The sequence below is a fragment of the Diabrotica undecimpunctata genome, chromosome 10 (genome assembly GCF_040954645.1).
Source record: "Diabrotica undecimpunctata isolate CICGRU chromosome 10, icDiaUnde3, whole genome shotgun sequence".
NCBI lineage: Eukaryota > Metazoa > Arthropoda > Insecta > Coleoptera > Chrysomelidae > Diabrotica > Diabrotica undecimpunctata.
The window spans coordinates 56,048,832-56,071,723 of record NC_092812.1 but is presented as its reverse complement, the minus strand read 5'-3'; the positions used below and the strand labels follow the sequence as shown (position 1 = coordinate 56,071,723).

At 33.1% G+C, this 22,892-nt stretch overlaps 1 protein-coding gene across 1 annotated transcript; it reads left to right on the top strand.

Annotated features, from left to right (window-relative positions):
* The first annotated feature begins 3,126 nt into the window (after window positions 1-3,126).
* LOC140452044 (palmitoyltransferase ZDHHC16B) lies at window positions 3,127-22,724 on the top strand. The gene is made up of 8 exons (XM_072546074.1): window positions 3,127-3,384; window positions 4,232-4,379; window positions 4,495-4,686; window positions 5,868-5,985; window positions 8,294-8,499; window positions 8,555-8,663; window positions 15,403-15,595; window positions 15,785-22,724. Exons 1-8 carry the CDS (start codon window positions 3,338-3,340, stop codon window positions 15,885-15,887), a joined length of 1,116 nt encoding a protein of 371 aa, XP_072402175.1. The 5' UTR covers window positions 3,127-3,337; the 3' UTR covers window positions 15,888-22,724.
* The last annotated feature ends 168 nt before the right edge of the window (window positions 22,725-22,892 follow it).

Sequence of the window (22,892 nt, the reverse complement as noted above, 5' to 3'; positions counted from 1 at the left end):
TTACGAATGTTCACAAGTAACTATGCTCAACAAACGTAATGTACTTAAAAAATAACTAAAAATAAGGAAACTAGACAATACGATGTTCAACTGAATACGCTTTTTAGAAAAAGTTACAACAGACAAACTAAATCTATCTGCAGCCACAATTTATGTTTTAAGCAATATACTGTGGCGAAGAGTATGGAGAAGAGCAGCCACAGACAGACAAGGGTGGAGGCAAAAAATAAAGGAGGCCAAGGCTCATTTTGGGCTGTAGTGCCGTAGAAGAAGAAGAATATACTGTGACTGTACTTTGTGTCTGCACCAGAAGACAAAATTGTATCTAATTAAAACGAACAAACTGTCTTTGGGCTTAGACATCCACCATAGACGTATATATTAACCATACACGTATATATTGACAATATATAAATGTTAATACATATACTCACTGACAGAAGTATTACACCTAGAAGGAATAAATTCTTGAACTTAATTTTTTTGGCAACAGAATGACTATATTTAAAACATGCTATGATAACAATATCAATGCTTATCTTTTCTACTTTTTGTAAAAATAAAGTTTTACCTTTAAATTTTCTTGCGAAGATACCGATTTGTGAAAACCGGTTCGTATAGAAATTTTTAGTTATTATATCTCAGTCTAATTGTATTCAGTGTAAGAAAATGTCTCGAGTTCGAAGACATCAAAATTACCACCATAAAAGATTTTGACAGGGGCAGAATTATTGCGTATAGAGATATGGGTTTGTCGTATCGCGAAATAGGCCGTCGTGTTAATTGAACGGCAATGACGGTTAAGCTTGTCTGTCATGTGTGGACAAACGAAGGTAGAGGAATGTGAAGAAGACCAACTGGTCAACCGAGGCGTATCACAGAGCGTCAAGATAGGCGCTTTAGATTACTGGCTCTGCGAGACCGTTTTGCTACTACGCGTCAAAATGCTGACCAACGGTTTGAAGTAGTAGGTAGACCTGTTAGTATGCGTACACTATACCGTCGCATTCGAGCCTTTGGACTGGTTTTCTTCTGCACACGACTAGTGCTTCCTTTGACTGCGGACCACTGTCATCAACGTTTGAATTTGTGTAGAGAACGCCAGCATTGGGTGGCAGAATGGCGTAATGTAGCATTCAGCGATGAATCACGATTCTGTTTAGGAATGCATGATGGTCGTAGGATGGTAAGACGCTGCCGTGGAGAGCGACGAGATATCGGGTTTGCTGTTGAGAGGCATGTACACAGGATAGTTGGAGTAATGGTTTGGGGGCTATTGCCTATGGTAGCCGATCGCCACTTCGGTTTATTCGAGGCAATACGACAGCTGCTCGTTATGTTGATGACATCTTACAAACCACTTTACTGCCTTATCTCGACGGTCGTCGAGACGTCCTTGGAAGGAGGTGCCGCAAGGAGACATCGATCATCTCATTTTGTCAATGCCTAGACGTATACAGGAGTGTATTCAGCTATGGGGTCGCCAAACGCATTAATTTTTTGGTTGAGTTTACCGAAAGTACAAGCTGAGTATAGCCGCAAATGTCAACCATGAAATAAAATATTTGGGTTTGGCAGTGTTGGGATGTTTTTATAATGCATTATGTTGTATGCTTCAAATATAAAGAGAGAAAGCTTTAAAAAAGTACATTTTGATTTTACTATTTTATGAATTCTGAAATGTTTAATTTATATGAAACAATAACGAGTAAATATTTGTCTCTTTGGAGATTAATTGCAAACATCTGTTGCAATCTGGCAACTGTTGATTTGACGATTGCCAAATCTATCCCCTAATCTATCAAAGGGCAATTGTCAAAAAAAATTCTAGTAATTAACTGCATTTAATCTCCAAAGAAACAAATAGGTATTTACTCATTGTTGTTTTATATAAATCAAAAATTGCAGAATTCATAACATAATATAATCAAAATATACTTTTCTAAAGCTTTATCTCTTTATATTTTAAGCATACAGCATATACATTATAAAAACATGCCAACACTGCAAAACCGAAATTTTTTGTTTCATGTTTGACATTTGCAGCTATAATCAGCTTGTACTTTCGGTAAACTCGACCGTTTTTTTTTTGATTACTTGTTAATAAAAATTCTTGACAACGTTATCGCTTCTTTCTTGATGTAAATCTACCATGTTGCCAAAAAATTAAGTTCAAGGAATTATTCCTTCTGGGTTCACACTTTTGGGACACTTCTAATGTCACTGAGTATATATACGTCTATGTGTCTATGTTATTAACTTTACAAAAAAACATTGTAAAAATTCTACATTGTACGTCTGCTAATAAATAGGTATTATGTCTATGGCCTCAGAATAATAAACAATCAGAATACCCACTCTGCTTGAAAAAATAAGTATGCGCATCTCGTTCGCGCAGACGGAATCAGCCATGTTTTAAACGGAACCAGTGCTGTTCAGTGACATTTTATCTGGTGTGCATAGAAAAATTAACCCACTTTAATTTATTTACGGCAACTATAGACATTATATGCACTATTTTATTCGTACTTTTAGTTGAAGAATCGATTAAATTATTTCAAATGTACTAAATTATTAATCTCTAAAAATTTAAATTACAGTTATGTCGTAGCCTGTCACAAATTTCTCAATTCGAGTCTATGTTTTCGTTTAAAATATGGCGATCGCGTGCTGACAAACTTCAAAGGCGGCATCTGAGAGTGGGCATTCTGATTATTTATTCTGTGCTATGTTCTCCACCTATTTCCTCGTTCATTTTCTATTTTGCGATATTTATATTCATCTCGATCCAGCATATTGTTTTTGATCTAACCATCTCTCTCGGGTGCTCTCAAATGTCAAGTCACATCAAAAATTAAAGCACAGAAAATCATAATGTGTGATTAGTGTATCCAAGCGATCCTAACGAAATTTATGTTCCAAGCTAGTAAAATGACAGCTGCAGTGTTGTCAATCTAAATTATTTGTTAATATTATCGCATTTATTAATTAAAATCAACATCACATTTGTTATTTGAAGTTTTGATTGCAAATATATTTATAAAACAAACTATATAATGTATACATACGAACAGCTTATAGAGTTTCAAACTTTTTATCGGTCATAAAAACTGCCGATTTTCACTCTACACTCTACTAAGTGTGGCAATACTGTCTGAAAATATCAAAATAATTTTAATGCCGTAAACATACATTACAATGATGTCTAATAATTCGTATTTTCTGAGATAAAGTATACAATGTTTTTCAAATAATGATCACTGATTAGATGAAAATTAAAAATTAATCATGGCTAATAAGGAAAACAAATTATGACACGTGCAATCTAGAAGTAAAAATGATCACCATTCACTGGACCTTTAAAAAAATACCCCTTTATATATGGTAGGCCAAATGGATAATCTTATTAACTTTGAAGAATAAAGGCAATTCGAAACAACAGTAATTTGAAAAAGTAAATCTAATTGCTGAAACTAATGAGTTAACTAATTAAAACCATTTAAAGGTATCAGATATTCAGAGTATGATTAATATTGTTCCTATGATTTAAATAATACATAAGTTTATTATGTCATTACGTGGCTATTCGTATTCAAATTATGCTTCAAAATTCTCACAACAGCCTTAGTTTATATATGAATATAATTTATATTTTTGTACCACATAGCCTTGTTACCCTATTCATTCTCTACCTGTTCAGTATTGGAAATAACCTTCCACAAAACAATATTAAAGCTAAATTATACATTTTTGCTTGTGTGGCCACAATTTGACCAATAGTTTCATTTATCTTTGTGAATTTAACACTCAATATATGTGTTTTTCAGAGATTTTTAAGAAGTTCCAATTTCAGAAATGTAGTGTTACGATACACTACCTAATATTATTTCATTCAATATTATGCCTTTTATTCAATGTTCAATGTTATTCAACGTTTCTTGCCAAATTTGAAATAAATATTTTTTGGTCTCTAATGTTCAAACTGTCAACCTCCATATTTCAGAAACTAAATAATTTAAGGGTTCATGTTTCTATATTAGAATTTATTAATCGACTAGAACCCTCTACAAATGGACTTCATAGAACCCTCCAAATGAGGAAGTTGTTTCTGTTCAATAAATATTATATTTGTAAAAAACTTATAGCATTTTCAGAATAATCATTTTGTAGATTTGTCATTATTCTTCCAAATTTCCTTATAATTTCTGTAAACTAATAAAAACTGTTTTAGTTGCATTATAAAAACACTATTTCAAAAATGTCATCTAACCTGCCGATCACTTACTTACAACAATTTTATGGACCAAAGTTATGTAGCAGATGTGTGTATGGAACCCATGTTTTGGTTTGTGGACAATTTTACATATGCACTAGGACCTGTAAGCAACATGTATTTAATATTCAATTTAGCTCTTTAGCAGCCATGTTAATGAAGACTGTTTTAAAAAAATATATGATTTGTAGACACAGCTTATTAATAGTTTTTTATTTTAGATATTTGTGGTTGCTGTAGTAGGCCTTACTGCATCAGTGGTTGTGATAGCTTATTGGATAGGAATACCATATTGGTGGAATAGGAACGCTTTTGTCTGTTTAGTTCTAATTGTTATTGGACACTGGTTACTGTTAAATATTTCTTTTCACTATTATATGGCTGTAGTGACACTTCCAGGTTACCCACCTCAGGTAATGCTTACTTTGACAAAAGTGGAGAATTTTAATTAAACATTAACTTTTAATATATTGAACCTTAGCTGTGAAAGGTGCAGTCTACTTTGGTAATCGTAAAAGTGTCCTAGATATGGACTGCCTATACAAATCTAAGTTACAAACTTAAATAAAACACTTTTGAGCGTTATCTTTCTAAAATCTCATATAAACTTAGCCCCTCTTTAGACTTCATTGGTCTAGTTCGTTTCCAAATAATTTCAGCTAACGCTACTAGTCGTTTGGTTTTAGAAGGGTTCACAGAGAGGTTTTAGACAGTAATTCTATATGTAATGAAGGGCATATCGCATCTGATATGCAACAGTACTGAGAAATTTTATTGCTAAGCCCATGAATTGGAACATCAACAACTACATTCCATAATGTTGGGGACAGTACACCCGCTTGAGGGCAAACCTGTAGAAACTACCCATTTTAGTCCACAAGCAGACAAATCAACCTAATCAGGAAATCACTAAGCAAGCAAGTTTACTTGTCAAACCAAAATACTCTTAAACCAATCAACTCAAGAAACCATCTTTCAGTCCATAAGCAGGCAAACCCACGAACCTGCGAGATTAATTGCTTTTTTTTGTATATCTATTTCTTTTAATCCACAAGCAGGAAAATCCACCTAACTCTGGAACTTAGAAACCATCCCTATTAACCACAAGCAGGTATACTTACTCAACCAAAAACTGTTAGTTTTGCACTTTTAGGTTAGGATGTCTCAGAAACCAGAACAAATTCGGCAATTTGGAGCTCAGATTCGTATTCAATGCACCAAAAATCTTCGAAAATGTATACTCTGTTTTCTGGGTCTTGTCATCCTGTGTAATCGTTATTTTTAAATAAATTCTGCCTATTTCCATTTATTTATCATACAACTAAACATAATTTTTTAACTACTTATTTATTTTTATTATATGAAATGAGAATAAGAAATATCAAAAAATTACTAGAAGTAAAATACTATGTTCAATTACAAATTCAATTAATGTATTGATAAAAATTGTTTAATAGAATTTTTCAGACATCGATTGGTCATATCACTGGTATCATGACAGTTCTAATTAGTTAAGCATACTTTTCAGACTAGATGACAGTCTTTTTGCAGGTATTTATTTGGAACCATATAAAATAAAAAGAAATGATTTTAGGATGAATTAATCCAAGAAGCAGTTAGTATTTGCAAAAAATGCATTTCTCCAAAACCACCACGAACACATCATTGCTCAGCTTGTAACCGTTGTATTCTAAAAATGGATCACCACTGTCGTATCCTTTTCTGGTTATATATTATACAGTATTATTTTCTTTTAATTTTAATATTCAAGAATCCATTGATTTTGGTAGAAGCAAATAGTCCAAGCTGTTAAGACAAAAATGAATGATTTTGAGAATTAATTAGTGAATTTTTGAAACCAGCACAGCGTTATGAAGGGCAATGCCTGGAGTAACTTCCAAGTATTTGCAAGTCTAAACTGTTGGTTTATGTCACTTTTAAGGTGAAAAAAATGGTGTTTTGTGATTATTTTTATTGTATTAAATCAATCTTCTTCCTCAGCTTTTCCCGTTTTAGGGGTCGCTGTTACTTTCTCTGTCAGTACATCCACAACATGATTGAACAGATAAGAACTCAGCGAAGAGCCTTGAAGCAAACCAACCGTCGCGTCACTTGAAAACTTTCGGTCAATTCGACTGTAGTCCTTACTTTGGTGTATGCTCTCTCATACATATCCTTCACGAGTCTTACATACTTCTCAGGAACCCATTTCTCTCTTGTCTAGGAACTGTGTCGTACGCCTTCTCAAGATCTATAAATATCAAATGTAGCTCTCTTTTCTTCTCGCTGTATTTCTCTATAAACTATCTCAACGCAAACAAGTTATCAGTTGTCCTCCCTCCTGGCATAAATCCAAACTGTTCTTTTCCTATCGATGTCTCTCTCCTTAACCTTTGGTCTACAATTCTCTTCTAAATTTTCATTGTGTGTAACATTAACTTTATCCCTCTATTGTTCTTACAGTCCCGAATGTCCCTTTTATCTTATACAATGATACCATCACACGCTTTCTCCATGCATTGGACATCCTTTCTTTCTCATAAATCCAACTCATCATTTGCCACAAAATATCAACCCCTTCCTCTCTTAGAACCTTCCAAATATTCACAGGTATTCCATCGGGTCTTACTGCCTTACCGCATCGTCTGTCTCTCCTCTGGTGTTCTTCATTTAGCAATTTACTAAAATACTCATACCATCTTTGCTTTATTTCAACACTCTTCCACGTGGGTCAATTCCTTTGATGACTAGTCCCTTGCTTTAGCAATGCTGTATAACCTTTTCATTCCCTCGTATTTCCAACTCTTCATACAGCTGTGCAGACGATCTTTTCTCAGCAGTAGCTACAGCGCTTTGCTTCCCTCTTTGCCACCTTGTATATATCCTTATCTTCCTCTCTTTTAGACCTATCATACCTTTTTCTAGCCTCTTTCTTCTCTCTAACTATTGCACCTCATCGTTCCACCACCAAGCTTCTTTGTCTCTAGGAGGCCCTTTACCACTACAACTTTACTGTTGGCTTCCCACCAGTCATTTACGGTATTTTTTTCCTCAAGTTCTTCCAGTACTCTACTCTTAAAGACTATTGCCTTTATCTGTGTATCCACTATCACCGGTCGGTGTTGACTAGCTACATTCCTACGTACCTTTCTCACTTTACAATCTTCATAAAGAAAGTATTAATGACACAACTATTTCCTTCATTATTTCTTATTCCCATCTCCAAACCTCCATGAACTCTTTTTATTCACGCTCCTTTTTGTACGAATATGTCCATTCAAATCTCCTCCAATAAAACACTTTTCGTCTACAGGAATCTCCATCATCTCGCAATCTAGGGCCCTCCAAAATTCTTCCTTTTCCTGTTCTTCACACCCTACCTGTGGGGCGTAGGCACATATGATATTCACATTGCCTGTTCGAAATACTAATTAACTTGCATACATCTCCAAGATCTCTCGACACCTTTCCAACGAGTTTACTGTACACAAAGTACATCAATCCTTCTCCTCTGCATGAAATCGGCGAGCTCTCTTTCTTTAACTGTCATGCTTCCGACGTTGAGAGTTGCAACTCTCAGGGCTAGCTTTTTTGGCCTCTTCCGGCCTCTAAGGGGTTGTCATAGTATTAAATAGTGCAAAAAATTGTTTTTGTGCAGTTTCTCAACAAATTATTGATATATTTGAACTTATAAAAATTCAAATTAACCATCTTTTCATAACACGATAGTTTGACAAGACAAAACTTGCTCCTAATATAATTTTAAAATGCTAAAGGCAAAAACTACATTTTTGGACTTTCACCTATCTTGTATAAAAATAATAGGGCTGATCTGCCAGTACCTCGAAACATATTATTCATTAACTATGACTTAAAGCTAAATTTTCCCGTGTAATCGATCACTTTTTTTATTTCTTTACTGGCTTAGAATTGAACCCTAGAAGGTGTAGAATGAGCTGACTAAGTTAGCGGTAGCAATATTATTAGACTGTAAAACATTTTTCCTTAATATAGGTACAGCTTGGATAAATAATTGTGTCGGGTTCAAAAACCATAGACATTTTTTTCTTTATATGGTATTCTTAATAGTTGGTGTAATTTTTGTAATTTCATGTGGATTTGATATTGCATACACAACAATAATGTTAACGCCTTCTGATATGGACGATCCCGAATTAGAAGGACATCCAGTTAAGTTTAATAAAACCGGAGCCCTAATACCAGTGGTATGTTTATATGAAATGTAAATCATAATATTTTTTTACGTTGTTTTGTTTTTAGACTGATGCACAATATTTAGATAGTTCATTATTCGATGAAGAATCTAGTTATGAATACATTAATCCGTGGAAGAAAAGAGCTATAATTTACATGGCACTTATTAATTGTGGTAAGTAATAATTGAAATTCAACTCCTACAGAGCTATCGAAAATAGAGCAAGCCTTGGAAAAACCCTTTTTTTGTATGGTTAGTAACTCTCACACAAGAAACTCATAACATGACCTTACTTGTTTATAATTTTCTACTTTTTCTAAACACAGATAAAATAAGCTCTTTCGTTACTTTCCTAACATAAACCTAAATATATTTGACAATAATGTAATGAACTCGTAATAGACTACAAGCCTGTGGGATATTTTTAAGGGGCCATTTGACCCAGCATGAATCACATATAAATCAATACTACAATATGTAATAACAACTTTAGAAACTATGCCGTCAATTTTGATCGGATTTTCGGAAAATTTTGACCCCATTTTTAGCAATTTTATACAGTACGGCATTCATACACATAGTTTCGAATCGTTATTTAGATTACTTTCATTTAGGATCATTGTCAGCTCTGTCTTTTTCCAAATAACCGATTCAATTAGATTATAGAATAATGAAAAGTCTCTTATTTATATGAGAATTGTTACATGTACGACTATTACTGGTTATTTAAGGTTTCTCATTTATATTTTTGATATTCGTATGCAAAGCACTTGGTCGCAGCTATTTTGGGTAGTATGTGCTAGTTTGCTATAAGGAAAAGCCATGTATGAAGACCGGTTTCCCATTTAATTCTGATAACTTTATTACTAGTGGACCAAGTAAGCGAAGATATATATTACAACATCTTTATGTATAACATTTTACTGCTCTATTGTGTCAATCAGCGCTGCTCAACAAGTTTAATTTAATTTTTTTTTTAATTTCTTGTGATGTGTAATATACAGATTGAACGAATTTAAAACGGAACATACAATTTAATATATGTCTGTTTGAACTGCATTTGAAATAGTGGACCAATATAAAACTTGGACAAAAATAAATCCATACTCGGTGATAGACATTGTATAAAATATCGTTCAACTATCTGTCTCCTTTAAAGGAAAGAGGAGCTTGCCTAATAGTCGGAGAGATAGAGCCGAAATTTTGAACTGATCAGTAATATGACATTTCTCTATTGGAATATATTCATTGTAACTGGGTTAAGACTTTGTCTTACAGGCGGACGCCCCTCGTGGTAATAAAAATTAATTCGTAAAATATTTATATTTAAGAAAAAAATGTGATTTGTAAAGTAAATATGACTTTAGTTTGAAAAAAAAAAACATTATCATAATATCATTTTAAAACTACAAAATATTCTATAATAGATTCAGACGATGACGTAGAGTTTTATCAAATGTTTTAGAAAAGTTTTTCTAATTTTTTTTTCTTATCGTAAAAATCGTTTGAAAATTTTTGGAAAAAAATCATGGTATAACTTACAGAAAATCGAAAGGATTCTATAAATTAGATTTTACCTCTTTAAAATTATTTAATTTATAAATTACGAAAATTTTCATTTACGGAAATTTTTTTGGAAAATTTGGAGGAAAACTCTACTTGACGCTTCTCAGAATAGTAACAGAAGTGAGCATACAAATTTTCAAATCAATCGGTATAAAAATATCATAATAAAATCAGTTTGAAAATTGTTACCAAGACCTAAAATGCGCAGGCAAGTGGTACATTTGACCCCGTTTTATGGCTCTCTGTACAAACCCAGCTGTCCGCCCTTTTGGATTTAGAGTTTTTAGGGGCTAAATAATGAGCCATGAAAATGGCGGACATATTACTTATCGTTAATTTTTCCCCAAAAAATTGCAATTTCACCCCTGTCCGCCACCCCTTATGTATCCACTCTCGCGTCCGCCCTTTGGGATTTCGTCTGGTTATACCAAGATCTTACTCTGGGCAAATTTTCAGCCATATTATCGATCGTTAATTTTTCTGAAAAAAATTACAACTTCATCCCTGTATAGCCACCCCCTGTACCACGAGGGGCGTCCGCCTGTAAGGCAAAGTCTTAACCCAGTTACAATGAATATATTCCAATAGAGAAATGTCATATTACTGATCAGTTCAAAATTTCGGCTCTATCTCTTGGACTATAAGGAAGCGATAAGTGGTTTGACAGCATAATAACTGCTTGTGTAGTCTAGTTTTCCCAGTGATTCTAGGCAACCTATTTGGGTGGAGTTTTGACTTGTTCTTGAATGAATTCAGAATCCAGCAGCCCGCTGAAGTATTGGATTTTTATAATATAATTATTTGACAACCTTTTGTTGGCCAACCACCTAGAGCGGAGTTGAGCCGAAATACATTGATTTCGTATGTTCCGTTTTAAATTCGTTCAATCTGTAGGTTTACCAAATAATCAAAGTTATGCCATTACAGTTATTATTAAAATATAAGGTTCCATTCACATAAATATTGAAAATGATTCATGTTATCTAAAATCTGTTATCGACAAAGAAATATGTACTACGTCGGCGATATCTGTGCAGATCATATTACCATCAAATATATACTTGCGATCAAATTATATTATTACATTTTTGTTGATGGTTAAAAATTAAATGATCTGGTATTATTTAATATCTTAGTGGGAATTACATAATAGTTAAATGGTCAATCGGCATCTTATGTACAATGTTATTTAAATGTAAATTTAAAATTTTTTCGGTTTCATTTTGAATAATTAATGCAAATAAAGGTAACAAATTATTTTTGTGTGAAACTTTTATTTTTGTTTATTATAAACCAAAAAACAGGTGGTACTTATACGAGACCACTAGGGAATGACAACAGTACATTACAATAGAAAAAAAAAAGAAGTAAAAAGTTACTTTTGATAAAATTTAAAACAAAACAATTCGATTTTCTGTTAAGCAAAACTTATTTTCTCAAACAAATTCGTCGGAAACAAGCATAAGAAAATTTCTAGCGGTGTACCAACATAATTGGTAACATTTGGACCACTGTGTAAAATTTGAATTTTAGACGATTCTTTTTTTTATTTTAGTATCATATATTATGACGTTTTGTACAAAATGTACAAAACTTACCGGCTATTTAAAAAGTTTGAGAAAACTCCCAATTATAAGTCGAAGCAACAAGTAGTATGAACAGCTTGCTAGACACGCTTATAAGATTATGCTAGATTCTAATCTCGAACTGAGAGGGGATACGTTTTAACACCGAACGATTGTATGAGGTTCCGGTTAAACGCAAACCTGAAATATTAATAAATAAAACTGATTAAATTATGTTTAAGTTTATATAGTATTTAATTTTTAGTTTCTTTAGTAATCTTAATTAGTATTTAATATTGATAGTCATTGAAATGTTACATTTTTTATGCTTAGCGGGAGGGTAAGTATAAACTTAAGTTTGTGGGGACGCCATCCTGGTCCCCCGCTATCTGGGAGAAATAAGGGGAAAGGGTTTTCGCGCTGTATTCATCAAATTTGTTTAATTTCTTTGGATTTTACAGCGCCCCAAACTTGGCCGGGTTTTTAAATACTCGCCATCTTAGAATAAGGGGTACCATCTTCCTATGTTATTATTAATTTATTATCGACCCATTTCGCCACAACAAAGCTTACCCCACCTCGTACGCTTGCGTCACACGAAAAAGCACTAATGGATAGAGATAAAGTTTAAGAGCACCGTTCCAATATTATTCCAAGATAAATTTCTTGGTAATGAAAAGTACAAAACAAACTTAATAGATCTTCTCAAAACTGCACTATCAGAAGTGGGTTTTAGTGTCGACCAGGCTGAATCTGATGCAGATACAGTTATCATCCGTTCTGCTCCTACTGCATTTCAAGCCTAGGATTGTGAGTGTTGTAGCAGAGGACATTGGTATTCTTGTCTTGCTCACGGCATTAGGAAGCAGTCTAAGAGAGGGGGCCGGAAAAATATAGATTCTGTGGAAACTGGGGAAGTATGTGTGGTTGCCTACAAGTAGGCCTCAAATGCTCTGCACTGTGCCTCAATTATTTAGGTGGAACCTTGCAGTGATATTATGGAAATATTAAAATTAATCGAAAAATTCGAAGAATTTGAAAATGTTACCCACAATGACGCCAATTCTAACTTCCGTTCGTTCGCAAACATTCACCTTCGATACTGAACTAGATCCTGAACCGCAGCCTAGACCATCAAAGAAAATGAAAAAGCAATAGCTAAAAAATAACTTTTTAAATATATAATTTATGCTCAATATTATCTCGCCTGGAAATTGTCAGTGAATTAGGCCTAATGGGGATACCACTTTAAAAACACGTCTCCAGACTCTACCTCTTCTTCTTTCTCAGTGCCTTATCCGGTCCGGATGTTGGCGATATCATGGTTTTGTTGACTGCTCTGCGAAACAGCTCCGCGTAGGTCATCCCAAACCATTGTCGGAGGTTTTTCAACCACGAGATACGACGGCGTCCCGATCCTCTCCTGCCAAATACTTTACCCTGCATAACGAGTTGAAGAGTTCGATATTTTTCTTCGTTCCGCATCACGTGGCCGAGGTACTCAAGCTTACGTTGTTTCACTAAATTAAGCACTTCTTTTTCTTTTCTCATGCGCTGTAGGACCTCAACGTTGGTGACATAGTCCACAAACGATATTTTTAGTATCCTCCTATAGATCCACATCATCTCGAAGGCTTCAATCCGCTTTTCAGTGGCTTGCGTCTGTGTCCAGACTTCAACTCCATATAGTAACACTGGAAGAATATAGCACTATCCGCATCTTGGTTCCCAAACTGAGATCACTGAAGCACAGCAAGGATCTCAACTTGATAAATGTAGACCGTGCCATTTCAATTCTGGATCTAATCTCTTGAGCGTAGTTCCATTGTGAGTTGAGGGTAGTTCCGAGGTAAGTGAATCTGTCGACTCTCTGGATCTCTTCGCTACATGACATTCGTGCCCCGAGATCTAAATTTGTACGGCTGACAACCATGAATTTAGTTTTCTTAATAGTAAGGTCTTGTTTTTATGTTACTTTATGAGAGCACAAAGCCTTGCCTTACCCCTCGCATGATCTTCACTTGGTTGGTCACCTGGTCTTCGACCTTGACTTGAGCACACTGGTTCCAGTATAAATTCATGACGATCCGAATGTCCTTCTCATCCAATCCTACTCTTTGTAGGGCGGCGACCATCTTCTGGTGCTGAAAACGGTCAAATGCCTTGGTGTAGTCAATAAAACAAATATAGACATCACAACTGACATCGCGGCATCTCTGAAGTAGTAAGGTGAAAAGTGCTACAGGTGTACCCATGGAATTACGCAATCCAAATTGCATTTCACCGACATTTTCTTCGCATTTCTTGTAAATTCTGGCATGTATGATTTTAAGAAAAATCTTACGTGCATGACTCATAAGGCTGATAGTTCGGTAATCTTCGCACTTTTTCGCAGATCGTTTTTTTGGTAGTGTTATAAATGTTGACAATAGCCATTCCTCTGGGATATTACCTGAATGGTATATGGCGTTAAACAGTTCAGTTAACTGCTTCGTGCTCACTTCACTCATCACCTTAATAAGTTCAACGGGTATTTGGTGGGGACCTGTGGCCTTACCATTCTTAGACTGTTTTAAAGCTGCTTTCACCTCGCTTTCTAGTATTGACGGTCCTGCCATACAATTTATTTCTGGAAGGTTACCTCGGTAGTCCCAGAAAAGTTCTTTGATGTACGTTTTCCAGGTCACCAACTTCTCCCTAACTGTCGTCGCCAGGTTCTCGTCCTTGTTTATGAGGAGGTGTGTGTTTCTCCTCTTGTATTGACCAGTGGCTTCTCGAATCTTTCGGTGGACATTTATATGATCGTGTTTCACTTAGAGCTCTTCGATTAGTTTACATTTTTCTTGCATCCATGTCTCCTTGGTTCTTTGTATTTCTTTTTTAATTGTTTGGCTGATTCTGACACTACCTCATAGGTGGTAAAAGGTCGATAATAAACTAATACCATAGAAATGTTAACAAAATAATAAATTATATGAATAAAAACAGGTAATAAAAACCTAAGCCTAATTGTTCGTTTTTATTGTATTCGTATGTATTTTCAAGAACTCTGTCAACTTCGGGAGTGCTGTAAAACCCACAGAAATGAATGAAATTGACATTTGTATTGAAAATTATTTGTTGAATTCCTTTTATAGTATTGCTCTGATGTCTTTTGTTCGTTGTTTGAAAATTTGTTCAAAAATTTTAGTTATTTTTGTTTATATCATTTTTATTTTCAATTTTACGAATAAAGTAATACAAATAAAGTTGTAGAAAATTTCATTTCGTACAAATTATGTTTTATAAAATTTTATGTAGATTGCTAATTTACGAGATACAGCGCGAAAACCCTTTGTCCCCTTCTTCCAAGATGGCGCCCGGGGACAAGGATGGCGACTCCACAAACTTGAACTTACTAACCTCCCTCACACATCAAAAAATAAAAGTGTGTCCTCTCAAAATGTAACTTTTCAATGGACTATTATCATAGTATAGTATAGTACACAGAATGATCACTATATTTAAAATGTCTTTAATAAAATAAATTTTATTGTGTGTAATAAAGTATATATAAATATTATATTCAGTTAATTTGCCTTTAATAGAACAAAATGAAACATTCTTACTGAACATAAAATATAGAAAATTAAATCGTTTACTTTTTCAAGTGATTGGAATTATTAAATTTTAAAGCCACTGTTTGAGGCCCACTGATCATCGCTTAATTAGTTATCGGTCTTCATACATGGCTTTTAGTTTAGTTGCTTTTTGAATAGGCCTTTATTTTTTCTAATTTTTAGGTGTCTTATTAGCAATAGGTATGCTGTCGCTTTGGCACTCGCAATTAATTAGTAAAGGTGAAACTTGCATTGAAGCTAACATCAATAAAGCAGAAACAGCTCGCTTAAAAGAACTTGGGAGAAAATATGCTAATCCCTATAATTTTGGTAGAAAAAAAAACTGGAAAATTTTTTTAGGATTAGTGCAAGGAAGGTGAGATCTAAATTATTTGCATACTTATATAATTATTTCAGTTTAATTAAAAGTCTTGATGAGATCAACAATCAATTATGATGTGGTATTCATTCTGAAGTTTCAGTGCAAATATTTTTTTGTTTTATTATTTATTATTGAAAAGTGTAATCCCTGCAATTATTGGTTTTTGTCGTTTTCCTTTTTTAGAACATTCTGGAAACATGTTTTATTGCCTTCTGCGCATGAACCAATAGGAGATGGATTAAAATGGCATACGATACATGACGATGGCATCGATGAATGGCCGTAATGTTTGAATTTGTATATTTCTTCTGTTTTCCAATTATTTGCTTTTATCTATATCATCATCATTTCACTACTATTTAATCCAATCAAACTAATATATATATATATATATATATATATATATATATATATATAAATTTATATATATATATATATATGAAATTATGCAACCGATCATTCTCGACAAATTATTACCATCGACGATACACTTTGAACTATTGAAATTTTTCTTCTATAATTATATCAAGGTTGTGAAGCGATTTGTGGTTGTAAATTATTATTTAATGATGTGGCGAATGTCACGGGAAGTGTATTTCGATTTGAATAAATGCTTTTATTCTTGGGAGTATCTCCTATTTGGGAACCAAGTTAATAAGAAAAATTATCATGATTTTGTACAATAGAAATTGTGCATACAGAAGCTAATAATGATACGGGCAATGCAGATAAAGCAGTGAAGTAATATTTAATTTACTATTTTTATTGGGAATAAGCCACACTTTTTACTATAAAAGAAGTTTATTTTAACGTTTTGATTTCCACTTCGGAAATCGTTCTCAAAATTAACTCTACGATATAATAAATTACTTTTTTGACAGGTTTTGGCTTAAATGGTAGTAGAATTCTTTAAGATATTTTTTGTTACTATTTTTAAGTTATATATTTTTTGTATCCTATAAATTGGGGTTTTCTAGTCTATATGTGATGTTATACTTAAATTTAAAAATGATTTTTGTACTAAATGTATATAGATAAGTAAAAGAAAGTCCGTTGAAAATTAACAAGTCTATCCATTTAATCTAAATATAGATATAATGTTTCATTTTGACACATATTGATTTATATATTATTTTACTTGGGATTAAAAGATTGAAGCGGTGGAAAAATACGGCTTTGCAATCTTGCTCCACCAATCACCACCCTACAAAGGCAAGCGCTTCTAAATATGACATGAGCCTAGGAGTACAATAACAACATCTTTAGAGGTTATCACAGGTCTCCCCAGTGGCTTCTCTTATCACTTTAAGAAGGTAGTGCCAGAATTCGGGCAGCTGCTTAAATTTTTAGTGACGGGTTCATGATATTGTCAAAAAAGGTATAAAATAGAAATTTTAGATACATAGAAATAGAAATACTCTTACATTAAGTAGGTATCTACTATTTCTGAGGTGCCAAGAAATTGTCCAAAATTTATCAAAACGGTTCTGTAAATTAATTAACAATAAAAAAAACTCAACTTACCACCAGTATTTACTGCTGATAGTACTTGAAGTTTGTTATTATGATTGAGTTTCTAGAATCTATTTACAAAATTATGAAAATATGTAGCACTATTTCATTATTTACACATACACACAAAGTTGTTTAATGTGCTTTAATAATGCTTAATCACTTTTAAAGTTTCCTATATATGAAGTCCATGCTTCTTTCTCTTTTGGTTGCAAAGTTTTCAATAACTTTATTACTAAAATTATCAATGCCATTTACAAATGTTTTTCTATAGATAGCATACCTAAAGCTCTAAGTCGTTCTTTCTTCATGATATTTCTAAGGAATGTTTTAATTCGTTTTAGCATCGAAAAACAGCGTTCTGCCTCAGATGTTGACATAGGAATGGTAATTAAAATACTTAAAAGTTTAATAGTGTCTTCAAATGTACATTTTAAACCTTCTTCATTTAACAAAACTGATAGCGGAACAGCCCCAGAGGTAGTACTCAATTCGTCTCTCTGATGCAGTGTAACGACAAGACTACAAAAGAGAATTGAAGTACTATTGTAAAAATAATACCTCAATCAACCATGGGAGCTTATCGTCTATACCTTGCCTAGCTCAGTATCTCAAGGGTGAGTTCGTCTTGTCTTAAATTAGGGATTGAACCTGAGTTCTTAGTTGATAGGAAATAAGACAAATTTTAACCAAACATATTTATTAAAAATAATAAAAAAAAAAACAATAATTAACCCTGCCAAAGCTTAACAGTTAATAAGTGCTACTTATTGCTTCGATGGGCTGCTTGTGTGTTCTAGCTGTTAGGTCCTCCAATTAAAAGTGGTGGCTTCTGGAGAGCTGCAGTCACATGTGGCTGTATGTCCTGATTAAGTTGTTAAAATCCAATATGGCCAATAAATTCGATCTGGTCAATAAATTTAATAAACCCAATAAAGTTGTTGATATGCCAATAAACCCAAGAGAATTTGTAGACCATAAAATGAGTATTATAATAATTTTTGCCGTCTTTTATAAATTTCAAAAAGCGGCAAAAAATAATCCCACCACCTTAGAAAAGTTGTTTTGACAGAGAGTGGGAGACTAAATGAAATTAGCACAGATGTCATAGGATGTTGCTGTAGATATCATGAAACCAGCTTGTCTGTCAACACGGAACATAATAGTCTGCCGGACAAAAAGAGAGAGGGCGAATATTTATTCAACGAGGCAGAAAGAGAGAGAAAATAAAGACAGAGGAAGAAAAGAAAAAACAGAGGGCGCCAACTACTTTTTAAATAAAAAATAGTAAAAATTAAACTGAAGATAAAGAAATTAATAAAGAAATTAAAATGAAATATGTATTTAAATATAAATTAATAGAGATGTGACGTTTATAACGTTACACATACTTGTAATTCAGTTTTAAGCCGAGTTTTGTTTAAAAATAAAAACTGTCTGCATGTTTCATTAAGAAATGATTCGGGAAATTGATGCTTATAAGCAGAACACTGACATAAATAAATTAGAAGCAACTAAATGTCCATGGAGAAGGTAAACTTGTTTTTATTTGGAAAAAAACTGCATCGCATATCTAAGGCTTCCCGTTTTTTGCTGGTCCTGGCCTCTTTAATTCGCGCCTTTTTTATTGGTTGGTTCATCATTATCCGCGTCTCTTTGTGACGTGTTTGTTTCTCTTTGAATATTGTCAATACTGCCGTCCATTTGCTCCCTTATACCTTGAAGTGCTGCTTCAAAATTCTCTTAATCTTTTTTCACCCTAACAGAATTAGTGCATACTTTTTGCAATTGATGAAAATTAATTTCAATGTGAGGCATTATTTTATAAAAAATAATTAACCAAAATACAAAATGTTTATCCTGAAGCTTTAATTTATAACCATTTGCTTGATTAATGGACGATTAATCCCGTGAAGTACTTGATATAATGTCCATAACTGCAATGAGGTCTTTTCTATTTTCATAAACACCCCGTGATGGAAAATTCCAACGTGTTTGGGAAGATTTTGGCAACCTGCGATTAACCACCCCATCCAAAATTGTTGTTCTTTGAGGAGACGTAGAAAAAGACGCACTAAAAGTTTAATTATAAATACAAAAACTTAGTATTAGATAATAAATAAAAGCGACAAGCGAGCGCGTAACGAAACTCGAAATAAATAGATACTCTCTTAAAATTTACTTGTAGATTTTCCTTGTTAAGCCCGGTACAAAGATTCTCATTTAACGTATTACTGAAAGTCCAATATAGCTTTATCTGTGTTACTTACATAGAATGCTCGCAAAATCTCTCTTTTTATACGCGCCAGTATGATAATGGCACAAGATTACCCCGTCGAATAACCTCCGCTATGGGTAGCGGTAGCGGTTTCGTGATTTCCATTCTTCAATCTTGTGGAATTACTTGTTTATAAATGACAATTGATAATAATTTTTTAATTAAATCTTTGTTAGCAGGTTTTTTCTTCCTTGAAATGCATTTTCATTGGTACATGTAGTTTTGGCTCTCTCTTATAGTGATTTGATGATTCTCTTTTTGATATTTATATTGTGGTTTGAATGATAATTTAAATATCTGTGGTGTGGGTTGGTTTTATACGTCCAGAAATGGTAGTGAGTTGCTGTTTCCTTTCCGAGGTTACATCAGAATTTCACCTCAAAACATGACTAATGCCTATAAGATCGAGGCCATGTAAGTCAACTGTACAATTAGTATTACCACCCAGCGACATCTACAACGATTTCCACATTGGAATCGAAACAACACAGCAAATGTAAGAATGTAATTCTCATTACAATCAGTTGTAGTTTAATCCTATGTAAAATAATATATATCTAAACATGCCACAAGAAAATACAGTTTCAGAATATTATAGTGATACACAATTAAGAAGAATCTCTTAATAAACCACGGAAGTAACGATTTTCCCAAGACTCTTTGATACAGGTATTTAAGTATCTAATAATTGCTTTTGATAAATTTGATGATATCAATATGCTGTAAATAAAATATGCACAAGATTAAACTTCATTTTTTATTTATAAACAATGTAAGATCGCTATTTGATTTTAAATACTAAAGGTGGTAAATTATATGGAAAAGTTGACACAATTTTACTGAAAAAGCATAGAAAATCCTTTAAAATGAAAGTTTGTTATTTTCGTTAATTTTTTACTTAATTGTGACAAAAATAGCTTCAGAAGTTCAGTTTTCTTTTTAACCCAGGAAGCTTTTATCTACAACGTTATTATGCGCAAACTATTGGATAAACATTAATTTTGAAAGCACCAAATTGAAGAGAAAGAGGTACACCAAATTAATTAATTAAAATTGTACTTTTGCAAACCTATTTGCAATAGTTAACAGATTTTTTAATCGTGAAATAATTTAATTTGATAATATTAAGCCTTTTTTTTTAATTAGATGCATTTACGAGTAGAATTCATGTAGACCCAAAAGTTTTGCTGATAATAATATTGTAAATAAAATCTTTCTGGCAAAAACAATTCCAATTTTGCAAGAACTGTTAAGTGAAACTTGAGACCATTCTTACGCAAAAGTAAAATTTTTTGTGCATTTTTCAAAAAGTTAATAATAATTTTCAAAAAATCAACTTTTGAAGCTAAATTTACAATAATTAACCACCAAATTCATCAAAAGCAGTTGTTAGATACCTGGATCAAAGAAAGTCCCGAAAAAGGTATCTTTTGCTAATTTCTCTGGTCTATATATAAAATCCAAATGATCAATATATTAAAAGATACTATACATTCCATTATTCATCGTTAATTATTATTTTAAATAATACACTCTTCGGCCAAAGTCTTCAACCCCCTAGTAATTTACGTTTGGAACGTGTCCCGATGGTGCAGCTATGAATATAAATTGTTTATTGTATTATAATTGATATACGGTAAAAAAAATTACAACAAAAAATAATTAAAGAAATATTATCATCTTTTTGGCCCGCAGTACAACAACTCAACGATTTTAAAAATCATAATACAACCTCTCTTCCAGTGGACGTTTAATCATCGTCCCTGGGGGGTTCTACCGTTAAATTTTCAGCAAAGACAGAAGCCATTGCATTGGAGCAGGGAACGATATAACTGGCTATTGCCTCAGTGAAGTTATATCTACTGAAGGGACTAGAAAGATTATTGAAGACTATCGAGAGGAAGAGTTTGGAGAGATGGTGGGAGACATCGATTAAATATAACGTTTTGGAGTGGCATCATGTATAAACGTAAGACACAGCTTATTTATGTACCAGACTAATAATTTACCCTCTATGACAAGAAATTGTTCACAACTTAATCTTTATAGATGACAGTGCCCGTCCTTATAGTGCTAGAATTGTGCAAATGGCTGTTGATGAAGCTTAAAACCACGATTGGATTAGACATGAAATCAATTGAACATGTTTGGGGTTCTGTCTAGAACCATAAGTCAAACAAATAATCCTAAACTAATAAAATTTCAGGGGCTAATTATAAATCGCTCAGGAGAAATGGAATAATTGATTTGAAAAAACAACTACAAAGAATGTCTTGGTTTGAAATTTGACACATATAAATTGTGCTGGATGAAAATTGCACGACTATGGATAACTATGAAGAAAATCAATTACTGATACAGAAGATGATGAAATAAATTTGAATGATGAGATTATTTGTTAATCATTTTTTTTTCTTCGTAAAAATCATACTTAACTATTTTTGATACCAAACTTTCATAAAAATCTTAAATGACAAATTAACAAAAGAAATTAGCAGACGAGATCGACGCTGGGCACCAGATACCTTGGAGTATTCGTGTTCAGCATCCCCAAAAATCCCCCGAATAATGACTTTGGACTGATTTCGAATGAAAATAACATAAAACTTCAGGAGACGAGGTCCACACTGTGCTCCAGGATCTAGAATAATCGCTGTCGTAATATTCGTGTACATAGACCTCGAAAACCCCCAAGTAATGACTTTTGACTGATTTCGAATGAAAATAAGATAAAACATCAGAAGCGGAATTTCACCTTGGGGAGCTCGTGGACCATTGCTGTCGTAATATTCATGTTCATCAACTCCAAAAAACCCCGAGTAATGACTTTTGATTGATTCCGAATGAAAATAACATAAAACTTCTTTTTTCGTTAGGTAAAGTAAATTTCATCTTAAATACTTTTTTTTCTCCCTTAGTTTTCGGTATACCCTGCAAAACATACCAATTTGGGACACCCTGTACAAGCGTTAATTACTAGTAGGGAAGACCAGCTTGAGTTGAGGAATCGGTGTAGAATTGTAGAATATTTTTTTTGTGAAAATTTATTTTATTGATTACATTTTATTTTGGCAACAAATAGCAATATTATATAACTCTTTCCAAACTTTTTATTTGTAAATTCAGGGATTCCTTCAACACACGTCCAACAAAAAACAACAAACAATAAAAAACAAGACCTAATTATGTCTTAAATCTGCAGGGAGTACAAGACTTTTGCCGATGAATTTATTTACTAGACTGATTTAAATCATCTTATTTTAAAATGTGGTAATATAATTTTTAATCAAATGTATTTTAACCAAAATTGTAAATAAATGACTTTTTAAATTTTCTTGTTATTTATTACAAACCTTATTTAACGGTATATATTTGTTGTTAATCTTTATAGAGAAACTTCACTTTGTTTTTTTGTGTGTTTGTGTACTATGCGTAGTCCCTTCTAGTAACTTTGTACGGTATATTGTTGTTGCACAAATTTTGTCTTTTGTGCTATTAATA

Coding starts and splice junctions, on each gene's coding strand:
- LOC140452044 (XM_072546074.1), top strand. CDS start 3,338: ATGATCACCATTCACTGGACCTTTAAAAAAATACCCCTTTATATATG. Junction 4,687..5,867: donor TTCCAGGTTACCCACCTCAG/GTAATGCTTACT, acceptor AAATGATTTTAG/GATGAATTAATCCAAGAAGC. Junction 8,664..15,402: donor CATGGCACTTATTAATTGTG/GTAAGTAATAAT, acceptor TCTAATTTTTAG/GTGTCTTATTAGCAATAGGT.